This window comes from Rattus norvegicus, chromosome 2, assembly GCF_036323735.1.
Source record: "Rattus norvegicus strain BN/NHsdMcwi chromosome 2, GRCr8, whole genome shotgun sequence".
NCBI classification, from domain to species: Eukaryota; Metazoa; Chordata; class Mammalia; order Rodentia; family Muridae; genus Rattus; species Rattus norvegicus.
The window spans coordinates 63,826,623-63,848,273 of NC_086020.1; the positions used below are offsets into that span (position 1 = coordinate 63,826,623).

Here is a 21,651-nt window from a genome sequence, read left to right on the forward strand (position 1 = left end):
TTGGAAGCCCTATAGCAAGGCCAGTAGCCACAGTAATGTGTCTCATTCTGTATTTTATTATTTATGTCGTTTATGCCATCATTTTTATATATCTCATTTGTTTCTGTTTTCCATGTAGAGTTTTTAGTAGAAATTTATTGAAAGTATAGATGTAATAAATATATAAAAATACTTTTGCCTGTGAAAAGGCTTATAAAAAGTGAGTAAAAGAAGAATCCAAATAAATGTTTATAGAAGATGGTCATTGTCCTTGGTAACTTGAGAGCCAGAGGAGAGTACTTCATGGTAAGACATTAAGAATTTTATCTTGTTCGATATCTCTGTAAGTTGTACAGGCACAGACAAATAGTCTTCTTTTCCCATGTAAACAATAGTATTTAGAGTTGGATAAACCTAATAAAGAGCTGTGTTTACATTCCCCCTTCTCTCTTTATCTATATGTGCTTGCTTGTGTGTATGTGTGTGTGTGCGTGCATGCATGTTTGCAAGTGTACTCGTGTATTCTTCTTTTGTGTGTGGAGGACAGAAATCAACATCATGTCTCTTGACACTGTGAACCTTATTTCTACTTGACCATCTAGCCAGGGAGCCTCCAAACTCCGCCTTTATCTACCTCTCCTCCATCACCTGAGTCATCAGCAAGTGCCACCATGTGGCACAGACTTCATGTGGGTGCTGGGGACCTAGACTCACTCAGCTCTTCATGCTTGCCCATGGGTACCATCTCCCCAGTTCCAGGAGTTGTATCCAATATTCACATCAACAGCATTACCTTTTTGACAGTTATAATCCCTTCCTGGGTTTCCTGGTCGGTGATGACGTCAAACATATCATGTCCCTCACCGTCTGTGATGCTGTACTCGATCTCTGCATTTTCTCCCACATCAGCATCACTGGCTTTGATCCTGCCAATTGGTGTTCCTGGTGGAGAAGACTCGGGAGTCTTAAACTGATAGGTACCTGTCAATCACCAAACAGACGAGTGAGGCAGAGACCAGGAGATTCTCTACCAGAATAAGCAGTCCACTCTTACCCAGAAGGGGCGAATTCCAAGATCCTAACTGAAACTAGGTCTAAATACTAAATACAGGGTTTAGTTCAGGTTAAGTACTCTATTTTTTCCTGTATTGATTTTTAATACATACATATCTTTGATAAAAATTTTACATATAAAATGAGCATAAAAATAGACTATCAGCAATAGCTTATTTCTTACTAAGAAAAGAGAGCAAGTATAACAATATATGACAATAAATGTATTTTAAATAATATTTCTGGACCGTGGTTGACAGCAAGTGGAGCCACAGAAAGCCCAGCAGTGGCTGAAGGGAGCTGGCTTTATGATCTCACTGTGGATGGAGACAGACCTAGGCTTTCTTCAAAGTAATGAATGGTACCCTAATCTCCTTATGTCTTTACTATCATGATAATGAGATCCTCCCTTTATTTCATGGCCTGTCTCCTTGCAAATGGACTGTTTTCTTCTTGTTCTGTAAACAAGCTTCCAAATTCATGGTGTCATTTCGAGACTGAATGGGAGAGGAGAGTTTCCAAAGCCCCAAGAAGGTAAAATAGCACAAAGAGCAGAAAACTTAACCTGGATAAACTTGCAGTCGATTGCTATGTGTTCTTAATGGGGGCTTTCTCTTGACCTTGCTGACACCAGCCAAAGGGGGAAGCAAATTACAGCAATTTGAAAAACTACCCAGCTAGTCATGTTTTCATTCATAATCAGAACTGGGCTAGATGCAGAGGTAGGGAGATGGCAACGGACGGAGTCCTCTACTTTCCCCTTTGGTTAACTCACGATTAATTTCAGTATAGCATTTTCTGTCACACAGACTTTTAACAGACATCCATATACACACATACATTTTGGCACATATAATTTCGTTTTTGAGACATTCTCACTATGTAGATGAGGCTGGCCTGGAACTCACGGAAATCAGCTTGCCTCTGCCTCCAGAGTTCTGTGATTAAGGGTGTTCACCACCTCCTTGTCTGCATACTTATATATTTAATTCTAATACTTTGTAGATGATACTTGTTTTTAATATCCTCAAGTTGCATAATTAGTTTAAAGGCAAAGATGTGAGTTTCAGCTTAGATTTGACATTCTTATAGGTTATACACTTAGAGGGTGTGTGTGTGTGTGTGTGTGTGTGTGTGTGTGTGTGTGTGTGTGCGTGCGATCTGTTATAATTTGCCAATTATTCACACATGATTTTGGAAAAGCAACAAAAAGAAGGCCCTGGACTATGGAACCATTGAAGTGTAGGTCTTTAGTGGAGCAAATTCCCTGAGTGTTGGGCTCCTGGTTGGTAAAATAACAAAATAGATCAAGTAGTTATCTAGTTGTTCTGCCTTCTCTTCCCCTTTACTTTGGCCCATGATCTTATAGCAGGTAACAAGCTATGTTAGGAAAGAAAAGGACAAAACCTCATGGGGCCAAGCACCAAAGACCCTTGTGTTATCCTTTCCAGGGCAAAACACAGGCAACCTGTTTTCACTTTAGGACTTTGTGGAGGAGTTTTAGGGCAGAAACCTTTCCTTCTGCCTCTGTCATAAACTGTTAGCTATTCTGCTTTTGTAGCCAGCTGATTATATACTTGGAGAATAAAAAGATGAAACCATTTCCTGTTGATCATTTGGATCTCCCATGTAAGGGAGATTAGCTGGTTATCTCTTAAAGGATGCCTCAGTAGATAGAGTAAATGGGTTTTCTTCTTCCTCCTGACCTCTGTTCCTTCTTTCTCCTCCTCTCTCCCCTTCTCTATTCCCCTCCCTTCTTTCTACGTATTTTGAAAGACTTATTATTTATTATTATTTTTATTTGTCTGCATGTGTATACGCCCGAGTGTCTGTATGCTGCTATGTGTGTGCAGATGGCGATGGGCCACAAGAGGGTGTTGTATCCCTTGGTGCTGAACTTACAGGCAGTTGTGAAGATCCAACTAAACCTGGATTCTCTGGAAGAGCATCAAGTACTCTTAGCCAATTGCTAAGATATCACATAAGTTCCCTCCTTTTGAAAAATGGTGTCTTGTTAGGCTGACCTGGAACTCTTTATAGAGCCAGAGTCTAGAAGCAACCACAGTACCCACGTGCTGAGATTATACGTGTGAGTCACCATCCCAGCTACATTTTCTACTTAATGATTCAGATAACCTTTTAGGGGAACATGGTCACGAAGACATCTATTTTTGAAGGAAAAATTGCATCACAGCCACTTCCCGCTTGGGTTGTCCAGCATGATGCTTGAAAGGAAGGAGGTATTCATGGATGTTGCTTTTCCCTTCTCACCTGATCATGAAAGTTAATGGTATCTGAGATGCTATTCAGTATCTAAATTAACCACAATCTAGAAAACCCTTTATGGAGTAGGTACATAGCAACTTCTGCAGCTATAGTTTTAGGAACAGGAAACTGATAAATCCTTTCCTTGCAAAGCCTTGTGAGCTTTCAACAGGGATTACATGCCTGATTAAGTTCACAGAAGCATATAGTCCACGTCCCCGACAAATAGCAGCATGCTTGTACACATACGCTTTGCCCAAGCAAATGAATAAGGAAAGAGAAAGCAACGATGTTACTTTTATAATGGTGGCCAGATCAGAAATCACTCCACTAATTACCAATGGCAGAGCGGAAGCGTTCACACTTCCTGAGCATAAGTGGTGTTTTCAACTCATTTAAATAATTTTAATAAAAGTGCCAGTTCCTCCTAAGTCCACTGATTTTTGACAGCAGTGCCAGCAATGGAAATGTTCTTAGAGTTAAAATTTTACAAAAGCATATTGGAGAAAGCCGTTCAATCAAATGTCCCTACTCTGGGGGAAGCGAGGAGGATTGTCATTGACATCTGTCAGTGTGATGTTCACGGTCGTGGTCCCCGACAGTCCTCCCATCTGGCCGCCCATGTCCTTGGCCTGAATCACCACTTGGTACTGCTCTCTGTTTTCTCGATCCATGTTGAGCAACGCTGTCTTGATGATACCTACGGAGGTGAAATTGAAATTCAGGAGTGGAAGGAGAGGCATTAACAGTATTTTATGGAATCATTTATTTATGCAAACAAATGTAGACTGTCATCCACAATATGCAAAACACTATGCAGATGTCACCGTGATATAAAGATGATTATACGCAGCCTTTCTACTGAAGGAAATTACAATCACACAGGGGGAGAGATACTCATTAAAAAGCCTGTATTACAGGGAGAATGAAAACAAGTACAAGTCGAAGCCCAAGCAAGAGAGACTGCGAGGAATGCGATGTAGGTGTCACAGGATGACATTGTAAAGTGAACTGGCATGTGGCATAAGAGGACGAACTGCACGTGTACCCTGAGCAGATCAGAAGCCCGTATGCCTGAGCTGACACCAGAGTTTCACATTATCAACTTGGCTAATTACTCCTCAGCAGTATGCACTGTGATGAATGTTCTGTGGGTTTTATAAACCACAAAACTATGTGCTAAGGAAAATGGCCTTAGGTCCCTCCCAGTTATGATCTTGTGTGGTCCCTGAGAGTCTGGGTTTTCTTACAGAGAATGAGAACATCAATTCAGTCAATCCCTACAGAAACCAACATTTTAAAGATAGGTTAAAGCTATCTCTACCGTTAGGCAGTTTGATAATGACTTGAAAGAATTTCTCAAAGTTTGCCTAATCTCTGTAGAGTGTTTATGCTTAAATTAACTTTCTTTTTAAAAAATCACCAGAGTAGGCTCTGTAGCCCTCTCCGCTCTCACACTCTCAAGCTTAACCACTAATGAAGCTGAAAATATCTTTTCTTCCCTTTTTAACAAGAGTGCCTCAGACAACAGGTCAATTTTATTCCCATAGTCTTGGCTTCAAGGAGCAGCAGCAGCAGCTTTCTCTTCTCCAAATAATAGTTGTTCTCCCTTTAAACACAGGAAATCACCTTAGCCTTTTGTCCTGTAAGTAGAATAATTCTAATTTTTCTTTCTCATTGTTTTCGACCCTCCATTTTCTCTCGCCTTGGGATTCTTTCCAGGTTCATTCACCTTTTAACACATAAATTCTAGCTGGATGTAGTAACCCAGAAAAGCTCCGACTTAAAATAAAGGATGTTCGAAAAAAATATGAAAGGAACCTGATTCAAAATATGTATAGAATCTACCATAGGATACAAATACTTTGTACTGGAAAATAAACCACCAGATGTCGTGGTTCTTTTGACAGAGGTGCTTTTGTGTTCCGCATGAGATGACACACTCGTGCTCCATATTGTGGAGAGGCCTCAGCACCTATGTGCTATTTATAGCTTAGCGAGCACACACTCTCAAGGGTTGGTTTGTTCTGAGTTAACCCCCTCTCAGCCCAGATGGCCCTGGGGAACAAGGTTGATACCAACTAACTTGACTAAGCATTTCAAAAAAAGTGCCTGAACCCCAAATATCCACAAAATGAGAGAAGACAGCAAGAGATAATAATGAGAGAAACATAGACATTACAGCTCCCAGAGACATAGTCTGGCCACCTGACCAGAGGGCAGGACTGAGCCCCAGAATGACAGTATGCCTTTGTCATGCGCCTTCTCTGCCCTGCAATCTGTGGGTTGGAGATGAGATGGATGACTTTTTTTTTTTTTTTGGATGTTAATCAACTGTCTTCTCAGATTGCCAGCTCTCTGAATAAAGCAGTTTTAAAGATTCAGTTCCTGTCTCTTCTCATTGGCATCCGTGACAGGCAGCAACGAGTCCAGCATTCCAGTTAGACTTCACAGGGCCAAAAAAATTTTTTTAAATAAGATGATGTAAATAAGATTCCATAAGGCAAGCTGATTTATTGGACCGGGATGCATTGGACAGGATAGGGTAGACCATGACATCAGAAAGAGTAGTACAAAATCTCAATGGTGTGACAGAGCTATGGTTCAATTCTTGCTCATGTTCTAAGCAGGCAAGCAGGGGTCTCTGTTCAGAGTAAGACTCTGGCATCTGGGCTGAGATGTCAACAAGGGTTTCCATGATCACTATGTCCAGGGGAAGAGAGTGTGACAGATTGTGCACAACTCCGGTTAGAGGTGACTTGTCTCACTGCTACATTTTATTTGTGCAAATGTGTCCCATGGCTGTACCTAGCTTCAGAACAGAAGAGAGCTGTGGTGCCATCAAGTGATTAGAAAAAGAGAAGGAAGGACTCAGGATGTCCGTGAATAAGTTTGGTCGCTCTCAGAAAGGGTCATTCTTTCTCACCTTCATGCCAAACTGGACAGAACAAAAGAGAAAGGAATGATTCTCTCCTATACGTATGGTGTGAAAGACTCATTGTCATATTTACTTTAAAAATGATCTGGATGTCACGCTTACAAATAAATCATTAGCTTTTGGCAGAGGAACAAGGAGAATCCAGTCATGGCGATTATTTTTATTAAACAACAGGCTAGCTCAGCTGAGCTCGTCAGTTAAAATTACAGAACGTAGACGAGGAGACGAAGAAAGGATTCTCACCTGTTTCCGACTCCACTGAAAAGTAGGGCTGTCCCTGCAGGATGCTGTACACGACTTTAGCACTGTTCCCGTACGTCGGGTCATCGGCATCAGTTGCTGTGACTTGGACTACAAATGTTCCTGTAATAACAAAGGTGCAATGAAAACAACAAAGGTTCATTATTCAATTGCATTCGTGTGTGTGTGTGTGTGTGTGTGTGTGTGTGTGTGATGGCTCACCCTTGCCACTGTGCATGGGTGCTAGAGGGCAACATGTAGACATCATTTCTTTCTTTCCATCATATGATTTCTAAAGATCGAATTTAGGTCGTCAGTCTTGGAAGCAAATGTCTTTATGCACTGAGATAGGGTGTTATGCTGGTTAGTGTTTTGTCAACCTCACACAACCTAGAATTACAGGGAAGTGGGAACCTTAATTTAATTGCCTCTGTTGGATTGGCCCGAGGTACGTCTACAGGGAATATACTTCATTGGTGGTTGATATGGAAAGGCACAGCCACCGTGGACTGTGACAACCCCGGGCAAGAGATTTTGCATTTGTCTAAGAGAGCAAGCTGAGCAAGCCATGGAGGGCAAGCCAATGAGCTTCACTCCTCCATGGTCTCTGCTCCAGTCCCTGCCACCGGGTTCCCATCTTGGTTTCCTTTGATGACAGACAGTAACCTGAAAGTCACAGTCTTTTATCACAGCGATATAAAGTCTAACTAGAATACCAGCTTCCATGACAAAGGAGGGGAGAACCACAGTACAATATATGTTGCCAGGAAGCTACTGATCCTTGAATTGAAAGGGATGAGAGTAACATCAATGGATGCTGTATGGACTAGGTTAAAGAGAAGAGCAGCCTTGGGTGGAGGTGAGCCCTACCTATCTTCTGTGATGGTCTGGGATATGACTGGACTCTTGCTGCAAGGGTCCTTGCAAGTTACCTAGGATGAAGGTAGGTTCCCAGAGGCAATCAGCCTCTTGAATTACATGGTCCACAGGACTTCTGTTAGGTGTTGCCTAGTGGGTGGCTGCTTGAGATTTTGCTAGAAATCCTATATACTTTTTCTCCTGAACAGCAATGTGGCACATGAAGCCACAAATGTAGCAGCTGTTGTGATGTTATATATGCCAGTCCGGGGACAAAGGAATAGGACAGAAACCCTCCAGGAAGCTATGATCCAGGTCAAATTTGTACAAAGCTCACTCTGCTTTAAATATCCTGACCAGCAAATAGTTTCATTGCTTAAACTAGTTCAAGTCAGGTCTCCTAATATGGGCTCTTCAAATATCTGATCATTCCAAGAGATTGAAAGATTTTGAACCTTTAAAATGGTAGCTTAGACCATGTAAAGAGTTAGTTAGTTAGTTAGGTAGAGTGCATGTAGAAGTTCCAGATTCAACCGTCCAGCTTCAAATAGACCAGGTGTATGACATGCACCTCTAATCTCAGCCTTCATGATGGTGGAGGTCAGTGGATCAGAAGTTCAGGGTCAACCTATGCTACAATTTGAGTTCAAAGTTAGCCTTGGCTGCACATTTCAAAACACAAAAAACAAAGCAAAAAAATTAGTTGATTGTAATATTTCACTATAAACATCTGATACATTAATTTTAAATTATTAAAATTGAATGTGCAAAGGAAGCTATAGTGTATTAGGCTGGTATTCTTACTTTGGGGACCCTTACCTAAGAACTTTAGAAATATCACTACCCTCCCTAAAGGCCATGTAAATTTCATGTGTGTATTCGCACATTGGTTATATGGGTGAGAATTTCCAAAGAACCCACTGGTTAAGGGCACACTATGGCTGCCTTTTGGTATTCCTATCTGATAAGCAGTGGCTGTCTGATCTTTGAAAAGGGCAGAAAAGTTCCATGCAGAGAATAAGAGAATTTAAAAATTGCCTTTGTAATATCTAACCATTTCCTTTATTAAACAAATTGCGCTGTGAGAGGGTTGGATGTGCTGACTCTCATTGTATCATGCTGGGACTTGAGACATAGTCCCCACCCTTGCAATTTGGCAGGTTAAGTGGCCAGGGTGAGAGTGTCCTGTGATTTCTGAGGGAGACTTAATGGAAGTTAGCAAACACCCAAGTCCTTATTTGCATTAATAGAAGTTCTGCTTGCCTTTGGAATGTGATTTTCTGGTGTTCTAGGCAGCTACCGCAGGAAGGGCTCTGCGTCTGTTTTCTCATTTAATCCTCATGATTATCCTTCAGAGTAGACATTTATTATTTATTTTTGTAGACGCAGAATTGGAGGATCAAAGAAATCAGGATCAGATAAATCAAATAATTTGCCCAGGGCTACACCGCTGGCTATTAGTGGAGACAGTTTCAAATTAGGTACTTAGGATAGAAGTTTTCTCTATCCCTTCGCTGTTGTCCCATCACCTTCATATACAGTTTTTCCAAGACTCCTTTGTCTATGCCAATAATGACATAATTGCAGTAATGATGGATATCAATATTACTTTGCATGTGTGCACATTCTCTAGACATGGATTTGGGGCTTTTCTCCAAATATTTGTAATGTATATTTAATTCTTCCCTGGCTTCAAAACTGAGTGAGAGTTCCCAAGAGCAGTGCAAGGGCATGGGCCTGCAGATCTCAATGCAGTTGCTCTGGGTGGTGCCCATGACAAAGGTAACCATCTTTCTTTAATTCTTCCTTAAAAAAGCAAAAACAAAACCAAAAAAAAAAAAACCTTACCTACAAGAAAAATATCCTCCAGCCCATGGGGGAAAAAATAATCCCAAACCCCTTCTTTGCTCTGATGATGGCTTCAGATTTTTCTAACAGAACAAAGTAACTTCAAATAATGTGACAATTTCTTCTTGGGGTGGGGGTTGGGGTCAGAGTTGGGGTTGGGTTGGGGTTGAGGTTGGGGTGGGGGTTTGGCTGGGGGTGGGGGTTGGGGTCACAGTCACTTCCCCAGATTGAGTATTTTCCCAATCTTGGAGCACCAAGCTCTAATATCCCTCATATTTAATTAATGCAACCACAGAAAAGTTATTCTGTAACTTTAGCCTTTTTGAAGTTGGCAGAGAAAACAAAAACAACCTTTCACTTGAGGAGTTTGGAGGGAGTAGCTGTCTTCCGTGAAATATTTTAGAGCTTCTAAGAGGGGTATCAGCAGAACTTACTCCTGCCTTTAAACCCTGTTTACCTTCTTCTAGCTTAAACAAATTTAATCCACACAAATTAAAGTCAAAATTGCTAGTGAACTTGTGCATAAAATATTAATCCTCTGTGTTAAATCTCACGGACGCCTCTACCATCTGGGTATTGTTTGTGGATCAAAACAGAAAGCTGCCTTAGAGTCTTTCTCTCAAATTCAGTTATTTGATGCGACTGCCAGTACTTTCTTTCTGTTGTTTTGTTTGTTAAACAAATGCCTTGTGTGTGTGTCTGTGCGCCACAGAAAGGCTGTGGAGGTCAGAGGTCAGAGGTCAGAGGGCATGTTTATGGAGTCAGTTCTCTCACACTTTTATGTGGGTTTGGTATTGAACTCAGGTCATCAGGCTTTGAGGTAAGTGCCTTTACCTGCTGAGTCATCTTTCTGGCCCTGTCAACATTTTTGAGGCTGGGCTATAAATGCAGACTTTTATTTTCAACTGGGAAGATTCCCCAGACTAATAATGATGTTGCCTGAGAGCAATAGAGGAGCCTGAGTCTTTCAGCCCAAGGAACAATGGGAGAGAAAGCAGATGAGGCTGTCTTGCTCATCCCAGCGGCTTCCCATGCTTCCATACCCTTATCATGAGAGGAAATAGTGTTTTCTTACAGGAGTCCCAAGATAAGACTAGGGGGACATTAGACAATGGCGTGTACTTATGAAAAGGACATGTGGTAGTTTTGCGATTTGGCTTCTAAATTCTTTCAGTTCATTACACTTGGCTCAAGGTTCTTCCCCTGGTGGGAGTGGAGCCCCCACTCTGCTGACCTTGCATCTCACTCACCGACATCTGCCATCTCGGGGACTGTGGCTGTGTAAACATCCTTGGTGAATATTGGCTCATTATCATTGATGTCATGGATCTTGATGATGAATTCAGACTCAGGCTCGACGGGTCTCCCTGTCCTTCTGTTGATAGCTTGGGCTCGAAGGATGTAAACGGGTTTCTCTTCCCTGTCCAGCCTCTTGGTGGCTTGTATGTCGCCTGTGTTTTCATTGATAATGAAGAGATCTCCCGCTCCATCTCCTGAAAGGATATATTTAAGTGATCCATCTCCTCTATCCTGGTCTGAATGTAACTAGTGTAGGGGAAAAAAAAATTAAAGAGAGTAAAAGTCAAGCACGTGATCCTGAACTGCTTTGTCTTCACCATGCAGCCTAAGTTAACTTCATTATTCCACATTCAATAGCTGGCTTTTCTAAACTACTTACATAACCCTTCAACAGAGAACACCATTCAATGAACGCGTTTCTTTACCATAGAATTTTCTAGAATGAAATAGAAAATTTCACAGTCTTTCTTATTTTGAATAACAGAAAACTAAAGATAGAAGAAAATTGAAATGCCCCAGAACATGCAAGTTTGACCGGATGCATCATTTCACAACGGATGTCAGATTCTGCGAGCACTGCTCGCTGTGCATACGCAAACATTCTCCAAGGGTTCTACTGCTTGAAAGGACTTTGGAGTTTGCATGAGAGGCATCTGAGTTTAGTCTGCCTTTGGGTGAGTTAAAGAGTCTAGGTGATCACCTTGCGTGATGGAGATTACGATCCCTTTTCTGGGAAGAAGCGTTACATGTTCGATTGACTGTTTAGTTTAATTTAAAGCATCCAAGAGGCTTCTTCAGAGAGCTGCTTGCAAGAGTGCCCAGAGACCACCTCACTGGCAAGCCTGTCCGTTCCTTGCAACAACGGCCTCCGGCATTCAGATTTTAGTAGGGAATAGGCAAGGCTCTTCTGATGTGCACAGACAGCCTTAAGAGACCTGGCTGTCCCCGCCCACTGGTTCCTGACAGTAATCAAGCAGTAGGTGATGGAGACCCATTGAAACCAGTGATCCATCAATCGCTGACGGAGCTCAGTGGAATGGTCCAGAGAAGAGCATAGAATTAAGAGTGAAAGGTGATGACTCTAAGTTGGAAAAGTAGTTTCTGTTTCCTAATCCAAAGATTCCCTTTTAGGGTTGAGTTCCTACATTCTTTCCCCCCTATCTAGCAAGAGTTTGGGTCTCCCAGAATTCTAACTCTATTCACAGATTTCCAAAAGGTGGCTTGTTGTTGTTAAGGAGGAGGAGGACCATCTAGCAGCTCGAGTCACAGGCATCAGTGATCACAGACAAGTTAGTTACAGCAGAGCATCCGTACAGTCTTTCAAACAGAAGAGCTGGGTGACAACTGTAACCACAATGGATAAGCACCCATGGGCTCTGATTCACACTGCATAAGATGTTCCGGGTGGCTTCCAGACCAGTGGTTTTCAACCCTCCTAATGCTGTGACCCTTTAATAAATAGTTCCTTGAGTTATGGTGACCTGCCCAACCACAAAATTATTTTCATTACTACTTAATAACTGTATTTTTCTGCTGTTATGTATAGTAATATAAATATCTCTGTATTTTCTGATGGTCTTAGGTGTCCCCTGTGAAAGGGTTGTTTGAACTTCAATGTGGTTGTGACCCACAGGTTGAGAAGCTCTGCTCTAGACCACCTGCAGAGGGACAGTCAAAGCAAAGAGGATCCGAGATGATGGGCTAACCAGTTTCCTGAAGGTGTGTTCTGTGGAATATGTACTACACAAAGGACAGAGGGGAAAGGGCTCTGTGGTCCTGTATATTTGGGAGATACTTAATCTGCCTCTCTCTTGGAATCCCCTACTAACAGATGAAAAGTTCCAGGGGTTTGCATTTCAGACTTTGTGTGGCATGGCTTTGTTTAACGTGGCTATCTGAAGTTTTAGTGCTCAATGCAGTATTTTGGCTCTGACCTGTGACAGCCTTCCCAGAAAGCCTCTTTTGTGATCCTGAGTATCTTTTACCCATCACTGTAGAAATGGGAGGCCCAAAGTTCCAATTTATGTCGTGTTTCACAATCACACCTGGCTCAAGTGTGCCAATGGCGAGGAGAACCTGGCAGTAGGTAGGAGCCCTGTAGAGTACTTGGTGCAATGTCCTCCTTTCTAGAGGAGGAAAGACTGGGTCCAGGGCCACACAGCTACACCGAGTTAATCACGGAATTTGAGAAGGAGAATATTATTCGTACAATTAGTAGCTGTGAAAGCAATTTGGCAGAAATAATGGAAGATAAATGTGAACAGGGAGGAAACTGGTTAGAAGTGAGACAAATGCAATGAGAAATGTAAAACAAGAATACTCTATGATTTGTGTAACTCGATATGCTAAGGAAATACTGAAACCACCACGACAGAGAAAGAGCCACTAGGGAAACGTTAAGTCTCCATTGACAGATTCTAATGACTGAAGAACAGTCTTAAAAGAGCCATTTCATTAACTCATGAGTTAAGTAAGCACCGCTCTTGCCCTTTGGATGCGTGTTCCTGGGCAGCCGTGGTCAGCAGCTGTGGTTAGCAGCTGGGTGAAGCACGCGGGTGTACATTTGAGTCTTAAGTACAGGTCACGTTCACTCTGTCCCTCATCAGGTGTAAGACCACAGCAGAGCCAATTAACCTCCCAAGCCAGGACCCTTATTCGCAAGATGAAGTTAATAAGAGCTGCAGGACCATCGGCTGTAAAGAACTAATTAGAAGCCATATACAAATACCTCATTAATTGCCACATAAACACGCAATAAAAGCACGGTATGTGTTTTATAAATTAGAAAGCGCCATCTAAATGGGAGATTCTGCTAACATTAGCTGTGAATTCATCATGAGCGTGACTCCACACTTTTCCTGACTTTGAGAACTTCGAGGACCCTGGAAACCCAATTTTTGTAAACACTTCCTATCTCTGAGGTAAAATCGGTTATGAAAAGCTAGTGTTCTTCTGCCCGGTGGCAACTGCTGTCTTTACATGTGATTTATGATATTTTTTTATCCCACTAGATTATAGACTCTCCTCGGCTGCTTCTTTCATCATCTTGCGATGCGTAATTGTTGCACACTTAGTCGGCGAATACCACATCCGGTCACAAGATTTATGCAGGTAAAAGTAATCAGAAACTTATTTTTAGCTGTCACAAGCAGCCATTTCCATGAATTATACTACAAACACCTGAGGCGATAGAGAGGTGGGGGGGGAGACGCCAGGAAGTGCAAGCAGGGACCGTGTTGCAGATCACAGCTCTGATTTATCAATATTTGAAAACCGGTGGAAAAATGCATCTCTTCACTCGGGCGTGTGCTGATCATAAAACAATTTAACCTCCTCCCTCCTCTCACCCCCAGCACGAGCTTTCTGGGTCTGACAAGCCAAGTGCACACAGCAGAAACCCCCACCAGCCCCTCATCTCACCCCACTCTCCTCCCATCCACTGAACACCCCTGGGGCCAGCTCTTCTCTATTCTTGGGAAAGAAAGAAAACAGAAGCCTCCGGTGCCCGTGAAAGCAGTGGCAACAAGCAGACATTAGGGGTTTATTGAGCACTTAGATTTTAATTGGATTTTTTTTCTTTTGTGATGTCATTCATCAAGGCCACTGGAAGAGACAGGAGTTGAACAGCAACAAATAAAAGGTTGTAGGTTGCCTGCGGCATATTTTTTTACTAATTTCAGTTTAATGTGCCTGTTCCATTAGGTTTAATAATCCGGTTCACTTTTAACGGTTCACCATCAAGTAAGAATTAGCCATGTCCCCCAGAAGTCTCCTCTCACCTGTGGCGGGCAGGGTTTCTCACTGCCGTAGCCAGAAGGCGCTGTGATTCCATTTCTCTGCTTACTTTTCTTTTTCTATTTTTTTTTTTAGAACGACAAGTGTAGTGTCTTGGAAAATAAATACAGGGATCTCTGTTTGTTGCATGGCCCCATGGAGAGTGTCACCAGGCAGTGGCAACATCGTTGCCTGAGGGGCTGTCCCTGGGAACACAACATCCTTTTATCTGCCACATGTACCAACTTGCAGCTTAATTTTGAATTAAATTCAAGGGCATAACATTAATTGTATAGATTTTTAGTAATCTCTGAAGCTAACCAATGCTGCATGTTAGGTCCATTCCTGTGCGTCATTTAGTGGATCTCCGAGTCAGTGTCCAGACCTAATCTTAGACTCTAAGCCCAAGGTGTCCTACATGACCCACATAGGTGCCTTCAAAACCCTGAAGGGACTTTCTGGAAGGAAGGATGTAATAGTTGGTGGAAACCATGCATTGAGTTATGGTTAATGTGTTTATAGAACATAGGGAGAATATAGTGGGGTCTTTCAGGAAAGGAAGAGTTTCTCGCCTGATTTGTCCTAGGCAAATTAGAGACCAGCTATAGAAAATAGGTGCTGCCCCTGGAATTGGGGTAGAAAAAAGTAGCTAATGGGGAGAGAGAGAACGTCACCTTGGTTCTCACAGCAAATTACACCTCATTTCCCATTTGATCTTAACCAAAAGGCTGAGAAGGGTTGAGTATTGTTTTGAACTAGGAAATGAGTCTTGTCCTCAACATCTGCCAAAATCAAGGCTTATTTGATTTTACTATTCGTATTTGTATATATGTATACATCTCTCTCGATCATGTGTTGTGGCAGTTTGAATGAGAATAGTCCCCATCGACTTGTATATTTGCATGCTGAGTCCCTAGTTGGTGGAACCGTTTTGGAAGGATTAGGAGGTGCGAATTTGTTGGAGGAGGCTGTCACTGGAGCATCAAGTTTAGGGTTTCAGATGTCCATGTCAGGCCCAGTCTCACTATCTCTGGGCCTAGTGACGGTGGACCAGATATAAGTTCTGAGCCTTTCCTCTAGCACCACACCTTCCCACTTGCTGCCCAGTGTGATGGTCGTGAACTCACCCTCCGATACTTAAGCAAGTCCCCAGTTAGGTGCCTTCTCTTCGTAAGCTGCCTTGGTCATGGCGTCTCATCATAGCAATAGGGAAGCAATCAAGGCATGTATCTATATATAATGTAAGTAAGTTCTCACAATAGAGGGAAGCTCGATGGGTAGCTTCTGAAGAAATTGAACCCTGCTGGATGGCAAGACTTAAAAATTGTTTCTGCTTTAGTGACTATAGGATTGGATAAATAAAAATACGGTAAAAATTTCATGCCGTACATTTTACTACGTGAATGTTAATGATTTTGCATGACTTAGCTCATTTACATCTGATAATTATTTCACAGATGACAAAATTTGAGACTTGCATAATTGTGGCAGGGTGCTAATTGTTCTTCAAGCGGCTGCTAACTTTGCATTTCTGTAACAAACTACCTGAGATAAGCTTATAAAGATGGAGGGTTTATTTTGGTTCAAGGTTTTGGAGAGGTCATGTTTTCTTGACTCTATTGCTTTGGATCTGTGGCATGTAGGAAGAGGAAGTTGTTCCCCTTCTAGCTGTCAGGAAGCACACAGGGTGAGGGGAAGGAGCTGTCAGTCATAGACCTTCCAAATGGAGGCAAGCCACCAACAATCTGAGTTACTCAAACTACACCCCCTTCTCATGGAGGCTCTACCACAGGCCTGTAACAAAGTGTGCCATCTTTTGTGTGTGGTGCGATGCCATTTCCAAACATTTTGGGCCCTTTCCTGGCTACCCTGGGATGTACATGGGCTACAAGCACATGGTAGCCATGAGGGCTTTAGTACCTAAGCCTTTGGGAGACAGTATCTGAGCCATAGTCCTTTCCTCTGACTCTTTCATAGTTAGTTGTTCTGGGGGACACATGGCTCCTTAGCTCCTGATTGCCTTTTCATAGTGGAATGTATGTGTGTGTAATTCTTCAATGCCCACTGCTTAATAGGAACTGGCTCGTTATAGAACTTTTCTCTCAGGCTGAGCCGGGTTTTCTGAGGGATGATGAGCCCTGGAGGGGGCAGCAGAATACAGAGGGATGGGATCCTGGACTACAGAGCCATCGCTTATCTGACTAGTCTCTAATATTATCATAGTAGAAGGCATCTTAACTGCAGCCATTACACGTCTGCTTTTGTTTTTTAGTCTGTCGCTGCTGTAATGTCTCATTGGTTCTCAAAGTGGGCAGGGATGACCTGGAGCCTACCTAGAGGCACACATCTTCTGCCTCTACTGTCTCTAGAATCTGGAACTCAGGGGTGTCACCCAACGACTTGTGTTTGAAGAAGCCCTCTAAGGATCCACTTTTTTAAAAAAAATATTTATTTATTGTTTTTATTTTTAATGACATATATGTGTGTGTGTGTGTGTGTGTGTGTGTGTGTGTGTGTGTGTATTGATGTTTGAGTGTATGTATGCGTGTGCTGGTGCCCAAGGAGGCCAGAAGAGGGCGTCAGATCTCTTGGGATTAAAGTTATATGCAGTTCTGAGCTGTCCACTGTGGGTGCTCAGTGCCCAATGCCTCTTCAAGAGCAGCATAGCTCGAGGTGCTGAGACCTCTCCAGCCTTGTTTGCTACATCTTCATTGTGTATCCTGACCAAGAAAGGTTTCTGATCATGATCAATGTAACATGTTAACAATGTGGACTAGTTCAACTTGATTAAAGTTGCCCTGGGTGCCACTTGTTAGGTTATATATACAGAATCTAAATGAGGGGTTTTATGTGTTGTATGTATAAGACTGAAACAAACCTTGTGCAGGATTTACATACACAGATTGGTATTCATTCAGGTAAAATGGAGGGAGGGTGTACACGAAGACTTAAGATCAGAAATTAAACAAATATATACAGAGAAAATTTCTTAATAGCACAATCCTGTATTTAACTCTATTCCCCCTTGGAAAGTATTTATAAAATTAGGCAAGGACAGCTACATTTTGGTTGAAGTATTTCGTAAAGTCTGTCACTTCTCTGTATTTGTGTAGATGCTGTACATTTTATAATGGAGAATCGAAGCCCTCTGAATAACGCTGCTGGCTGCTGAAGTCTGAACTGTTGTCTTAACCAGTAAATCACAGTGGTTGCAAGGACGGACCTGCACAAATGGGAGAGGTGGGTACAAAGTCACGCTGTGTACTCGTCTTGTGACCTTGGGGACCGTACTCAACTTCTTGAAGACCATTTCTTCATTTGTGGTGGGAATAATAATAATTTTCATTTACAAGTTAGGTCGCTCTGAAAATTACTAAAACAATGTGTGCAAATGTTCGATGGAGGAGGGGTGCAAATGTTCGATGGAGGAGGGCCTAGCTTGGAGGAAGCTTCTCCAAGCTCCTACTTACTGTGTAGGACTCTGAAGGTGGATTTTGAAAAATGGAAAGATCTGGGTTTGGACTTTGACTTTCCTATTAGTTAGAAAATTAATTAAGCCACCATGCCAGATCCCATCTGTCCCCTGCAACAGAGTCTTCAAAATCACGCTTGGTCAGCGATTCTTCCCCTACCTGCCCCTTAGATACTGTAGGCTTCAGCCTTGCGTCTCAAGTCAGGTCCTTCCCTTCCATATTTCATGGACTATCTCTAAGTGAGAGCATCCCCCCCCCTGCATGCATCTACCTATGTGCCAATGCCATCAATGCTCAGGGTGTCCAATGATTTCCTTGAGATGCATTTCAAGGAAGAACTGATTTCAAGGATGCCAGGCAAGTCTCTTAGCCCACTTATAACTAGTATATCCCAACTGACTTCATGACCAACCCCACACTTTCCTCCTCTTGTGTGTTTGATATCTGTAAGGGCCATCCTAGAACACTAGGGCCATCCTGGAACACAGGATAATTCTGCTGCTGTCTTCCTATCTCTTGTATATATCTTGACTCACTTAATTTCACCATTGCCCTTTGATATATTTTGGCCCCCCAGGCACACACATGCATGCTTTCTTCTTTCTATTTTCCTATCACTAGACCAACCTTATGATCACATTGACACAGAAGAAGCCATTATTCTATTTAAATCCTTCCTTGGGACAAAACCCTTTGCCATGGCAGCGTTTGCTTTTCTTGGTAGCTCCCTTTGCCACGGTCCTTCTTGAACAAGGCTTTACTCTCATCACACTCTAATGTCATGCAGTTTTTGAGAGCATACTCGTCTCTTCCAAGGCTAAGTCTTTCTCCAGGTAGTAGTCTCCTTGGCATAAATCCCACTTAGAATCTTTAACTGGCTAACCTAACTCATATACCAGGACTGCTTCATCTCACCCTCCCAGGGATGCCCTCCTTCCTCGTGTTGCTAGTCTAAGATTCTCCTCATGTGCCCTCAACTTATTTCCCACTGAACTATCAGCATATTCTTTTTCTAATGACTCATTTTATAGCTATGTTTTTTAAAAAAATGGATATGTTTTTATTTACATTTCAAATGTTATTCCTTTTTCTGTCCATAAGCCCCCTATCCCATCCCCTCCCTCTTCTTCTATAAGGGTTTCCCCCCTCTCAAACCACCCCCCTCCTGCCTCCCCATCCTGACATTCCCTTACACTGGGATATTGAGCCTTGGCAGGACCAAGGGCTTCTTCTCCCATTGGTGGCCAACAAGGCCATCCTCTGCTACATATGCAGCTGGAGCCATGGGTCCCCATGTGTACTTTTTGGATGGTGGTTTAGTCCCTGGGAGCTCTGTTTGGTTGGTATGGCTGTTCTTATGGGGTTGCAAACCCCTTCAGCTCCTTCGATCCTTTCTCTAACTGTGTAGCTGTGTTCTTAACTAGACCACAACATCATGGAAGACGCCGTGAAAACGCTCTGCTGCCTTCAGTTCAGCAGGCACAGGACCCAGCATACTGGCACCTGAGACATCGTTAATAAGTAGTGGTTGTAAACACTGAGTGAATGTTGCAAAGGTCACCTTAGATTAGATATTGATGATGAACAATGTCTCTGGCACATGGCTGACAGTCATTAAATCGTAGTGCCCTGTCTAATTTCTTTCTTAAACTCCGTATATGAAGAATATGCACACATTCTGGAAATTACCAGATAATATGGGAATTACCACCACATACCAGACACATAGTCTGGTCTCAGCAATCCAAGTTGCTGCCTTGGATCTGTTTCCTTCAATAATCAATTAGACCTCAATAAAACACCAAATATTAGAAAGCAATAAGACTAATTTGCTTTAGACTTTTTGACAATAGCAGAGCAGTTACAAATGCATTGAGATCACTGATCGTGTTGAATAGATTTGGTGTTGTTCAGGGGTCTCCTGTCAGTGGCAAAGAAGCAGCCCCACTTGGTGAACTTTTTTCAAGTATCACCCTGTTGTAGAAGGGAATAAAAAAGTGCTCCAAATCACAGAGATATTGCTCCATCATAAACTAATTTAATGTTGTCAACCAAGTCCATTTTAAAACATTTATCGGCCTAGAGGGTTACATCAGGCAATACATAAAATCATCTTATACATGTCTTTTTATAAGCTTGCAATTTAGGCTTAGGAACACTGACTCAGAGGTAAAAGACAGGGAATAAAAGCAGAAACAGGACACCTGAGTTCCACTATTATTAGTTGGAAATGACAAGGTAGCACAGAACCTATAAATAGGTAGGGTGGAACGAGAGACTTCGTAAACTCTTGGGATGGCTTCTTGGAGAGCTTAGGTTACAGAGGGGAGGGAAATGACTTCACTCTCATGTGAGAGCATGGCATGGTTTTAAGGCTGAGTGTGGGAGAAATCAGCGGAGGCTTTGCATATGCGCCTCGGGTAATAAAACCCATAAAGTCAGCAAAAATAGCAACACTCCTTCTCCTGTATTTCAGGGTCACATACTTTCTCATGCTGCACTCAGTCATACAAGGGAAGATGTGGCGTCTTTATTATTTTTTTATAGCTTATACCTCAAGCCCTAGTCTCATTGAATATTAGAAACTCAATATAGGTTGAGCATGGGGTCAAAAATTTGGTGCAATACAACAACGTCTGTCTGATTCAATAGTGTAGTCTCCTTAGACTACTCTTCTAGGGAAATTCCTGGCTGTCAGATTTCTTCTAGTTCTTTTAAAAATCTCCCTTTTCTTTTAAGACCATTTATTTGTTTTTGTTTTATGTCTATGAATGTTTTGTTGGCATGCATGTTTGTGCATCATGTATGTGCCTGGTGCTGTTTATGGGACAGAAAAGGGGGTCTAATCCCCTGGAGCTGGAGTTACAAGCCTTTGGGAACTGCTCCACATGGGTGTCCAAACTCAGACCCCCTGGAAGAATGGCATGCACTCTTATCCGAGCTGTCTTCAGCTCTTGGGTTCACCTCTTGAACTGTAAAACAATTGAGAGAATCTAGAACATTCTGACACATATTTTTTTTTTCTGATAAAGTTTAGGATGGAGCTGCCTGCACTTCCTATGTTCCTTTGTTCTGTTAAATCATGTTCCCTTCCTGACCTGAAAAAATGTGTTTCCTATATAATTTAATTAGCATCCATAACAGTGGATTGCTCACCTTTGAAGCATTGTCTGATATGACTCATTTTTTGCACTTATTCTGGCTGCAATTTGGGAAAATGATACCAAGTTCATACCATACTGGTTCTTTTGGGAAAGGGGAGGTTGCTAGCTTTTTTTCTTGTGGATATTAAAATTCAGTTGTATTGATGTTCATTGAGGACACTGGTGAGGCAAACAATATTTTAAATGCTGAGTTGCAAGAACCGAATTTCTTGTTTCTCAAACCAACAATACTATTGTCGCCTTGCTCTGTATACAAAAGTGTGGGGTGTTGACCTGTCCATGAAGGATGCTTAGCAGCTGTATCCCTGGTTCTCATCTCTGACATCCAGTAGCACCTTCTCAAGTTATGAGGACCAAAAGTGTCTGGAGATGTCTAAGCAGATGTTCCACCAAAGTATAAAACTGAGATTATCTATCTATCTATCTATCTATCTATCTATCTATCTATCTATCTATCATTTATATCTATCATCTATAGCTATCTATCCATCTATCTACTTACCTATTCTATCTTTTCTATCTTACCTGACTATTTATCTTCTACCGATCTTTCATCTATTGAGATATCATCCTATCCATTCATTTACCCTTCCATCAATCTACCATCTATTGTCATTTATGGATATATCTATTTCCCTATCTCTCTATCTTTCCAAATTTCTTCTCATTGTGTACTGTGAATTTCAACAGTTATAAAACCCAGTAAGGGCCCTACATTGGCTGAGAGTCTGCATGACCCCACCCAATTCAATATTCCATC

The 21,651-nt window shown here is 42.1% G+C and overlaps 1 protein-coding gene across 3 annotated transcripts in view; it reads right to left on the minus strand.

Annotated features, from left to right (window-relative positions):
- The window catches only part of Cdh6 (cadherin 6), a 150,680-nt gene that overhangs the window by 24,993 nt on the left and 104,036 nt on the right, over positions 1–21,651 (minus strand). For all 3 annotated transcript variants that reach the window (XM_063281354.1, NM_012927.2, XM_063281355.1), the window contains exons 3-6: positions 10,432–10,726; positions 6,479–6,598; positions 3,830–3,997; positions 773–960 (exon numbers count right to left, since the gene is read on the minus strand). In XM_063281354.1, the coding sequence (XP_063137424.1) occupies positions 773–960; positions 3,830–3,997; positions 6,479–6,598; positions 10,432–10,726 (771 nt within the window). The remainder of the gene's footprint in view (positions 1–772; positions 961–3,829; positions 3,998–6,478; positions 6,599–10,431; positions 10,727–21,651) is intronic.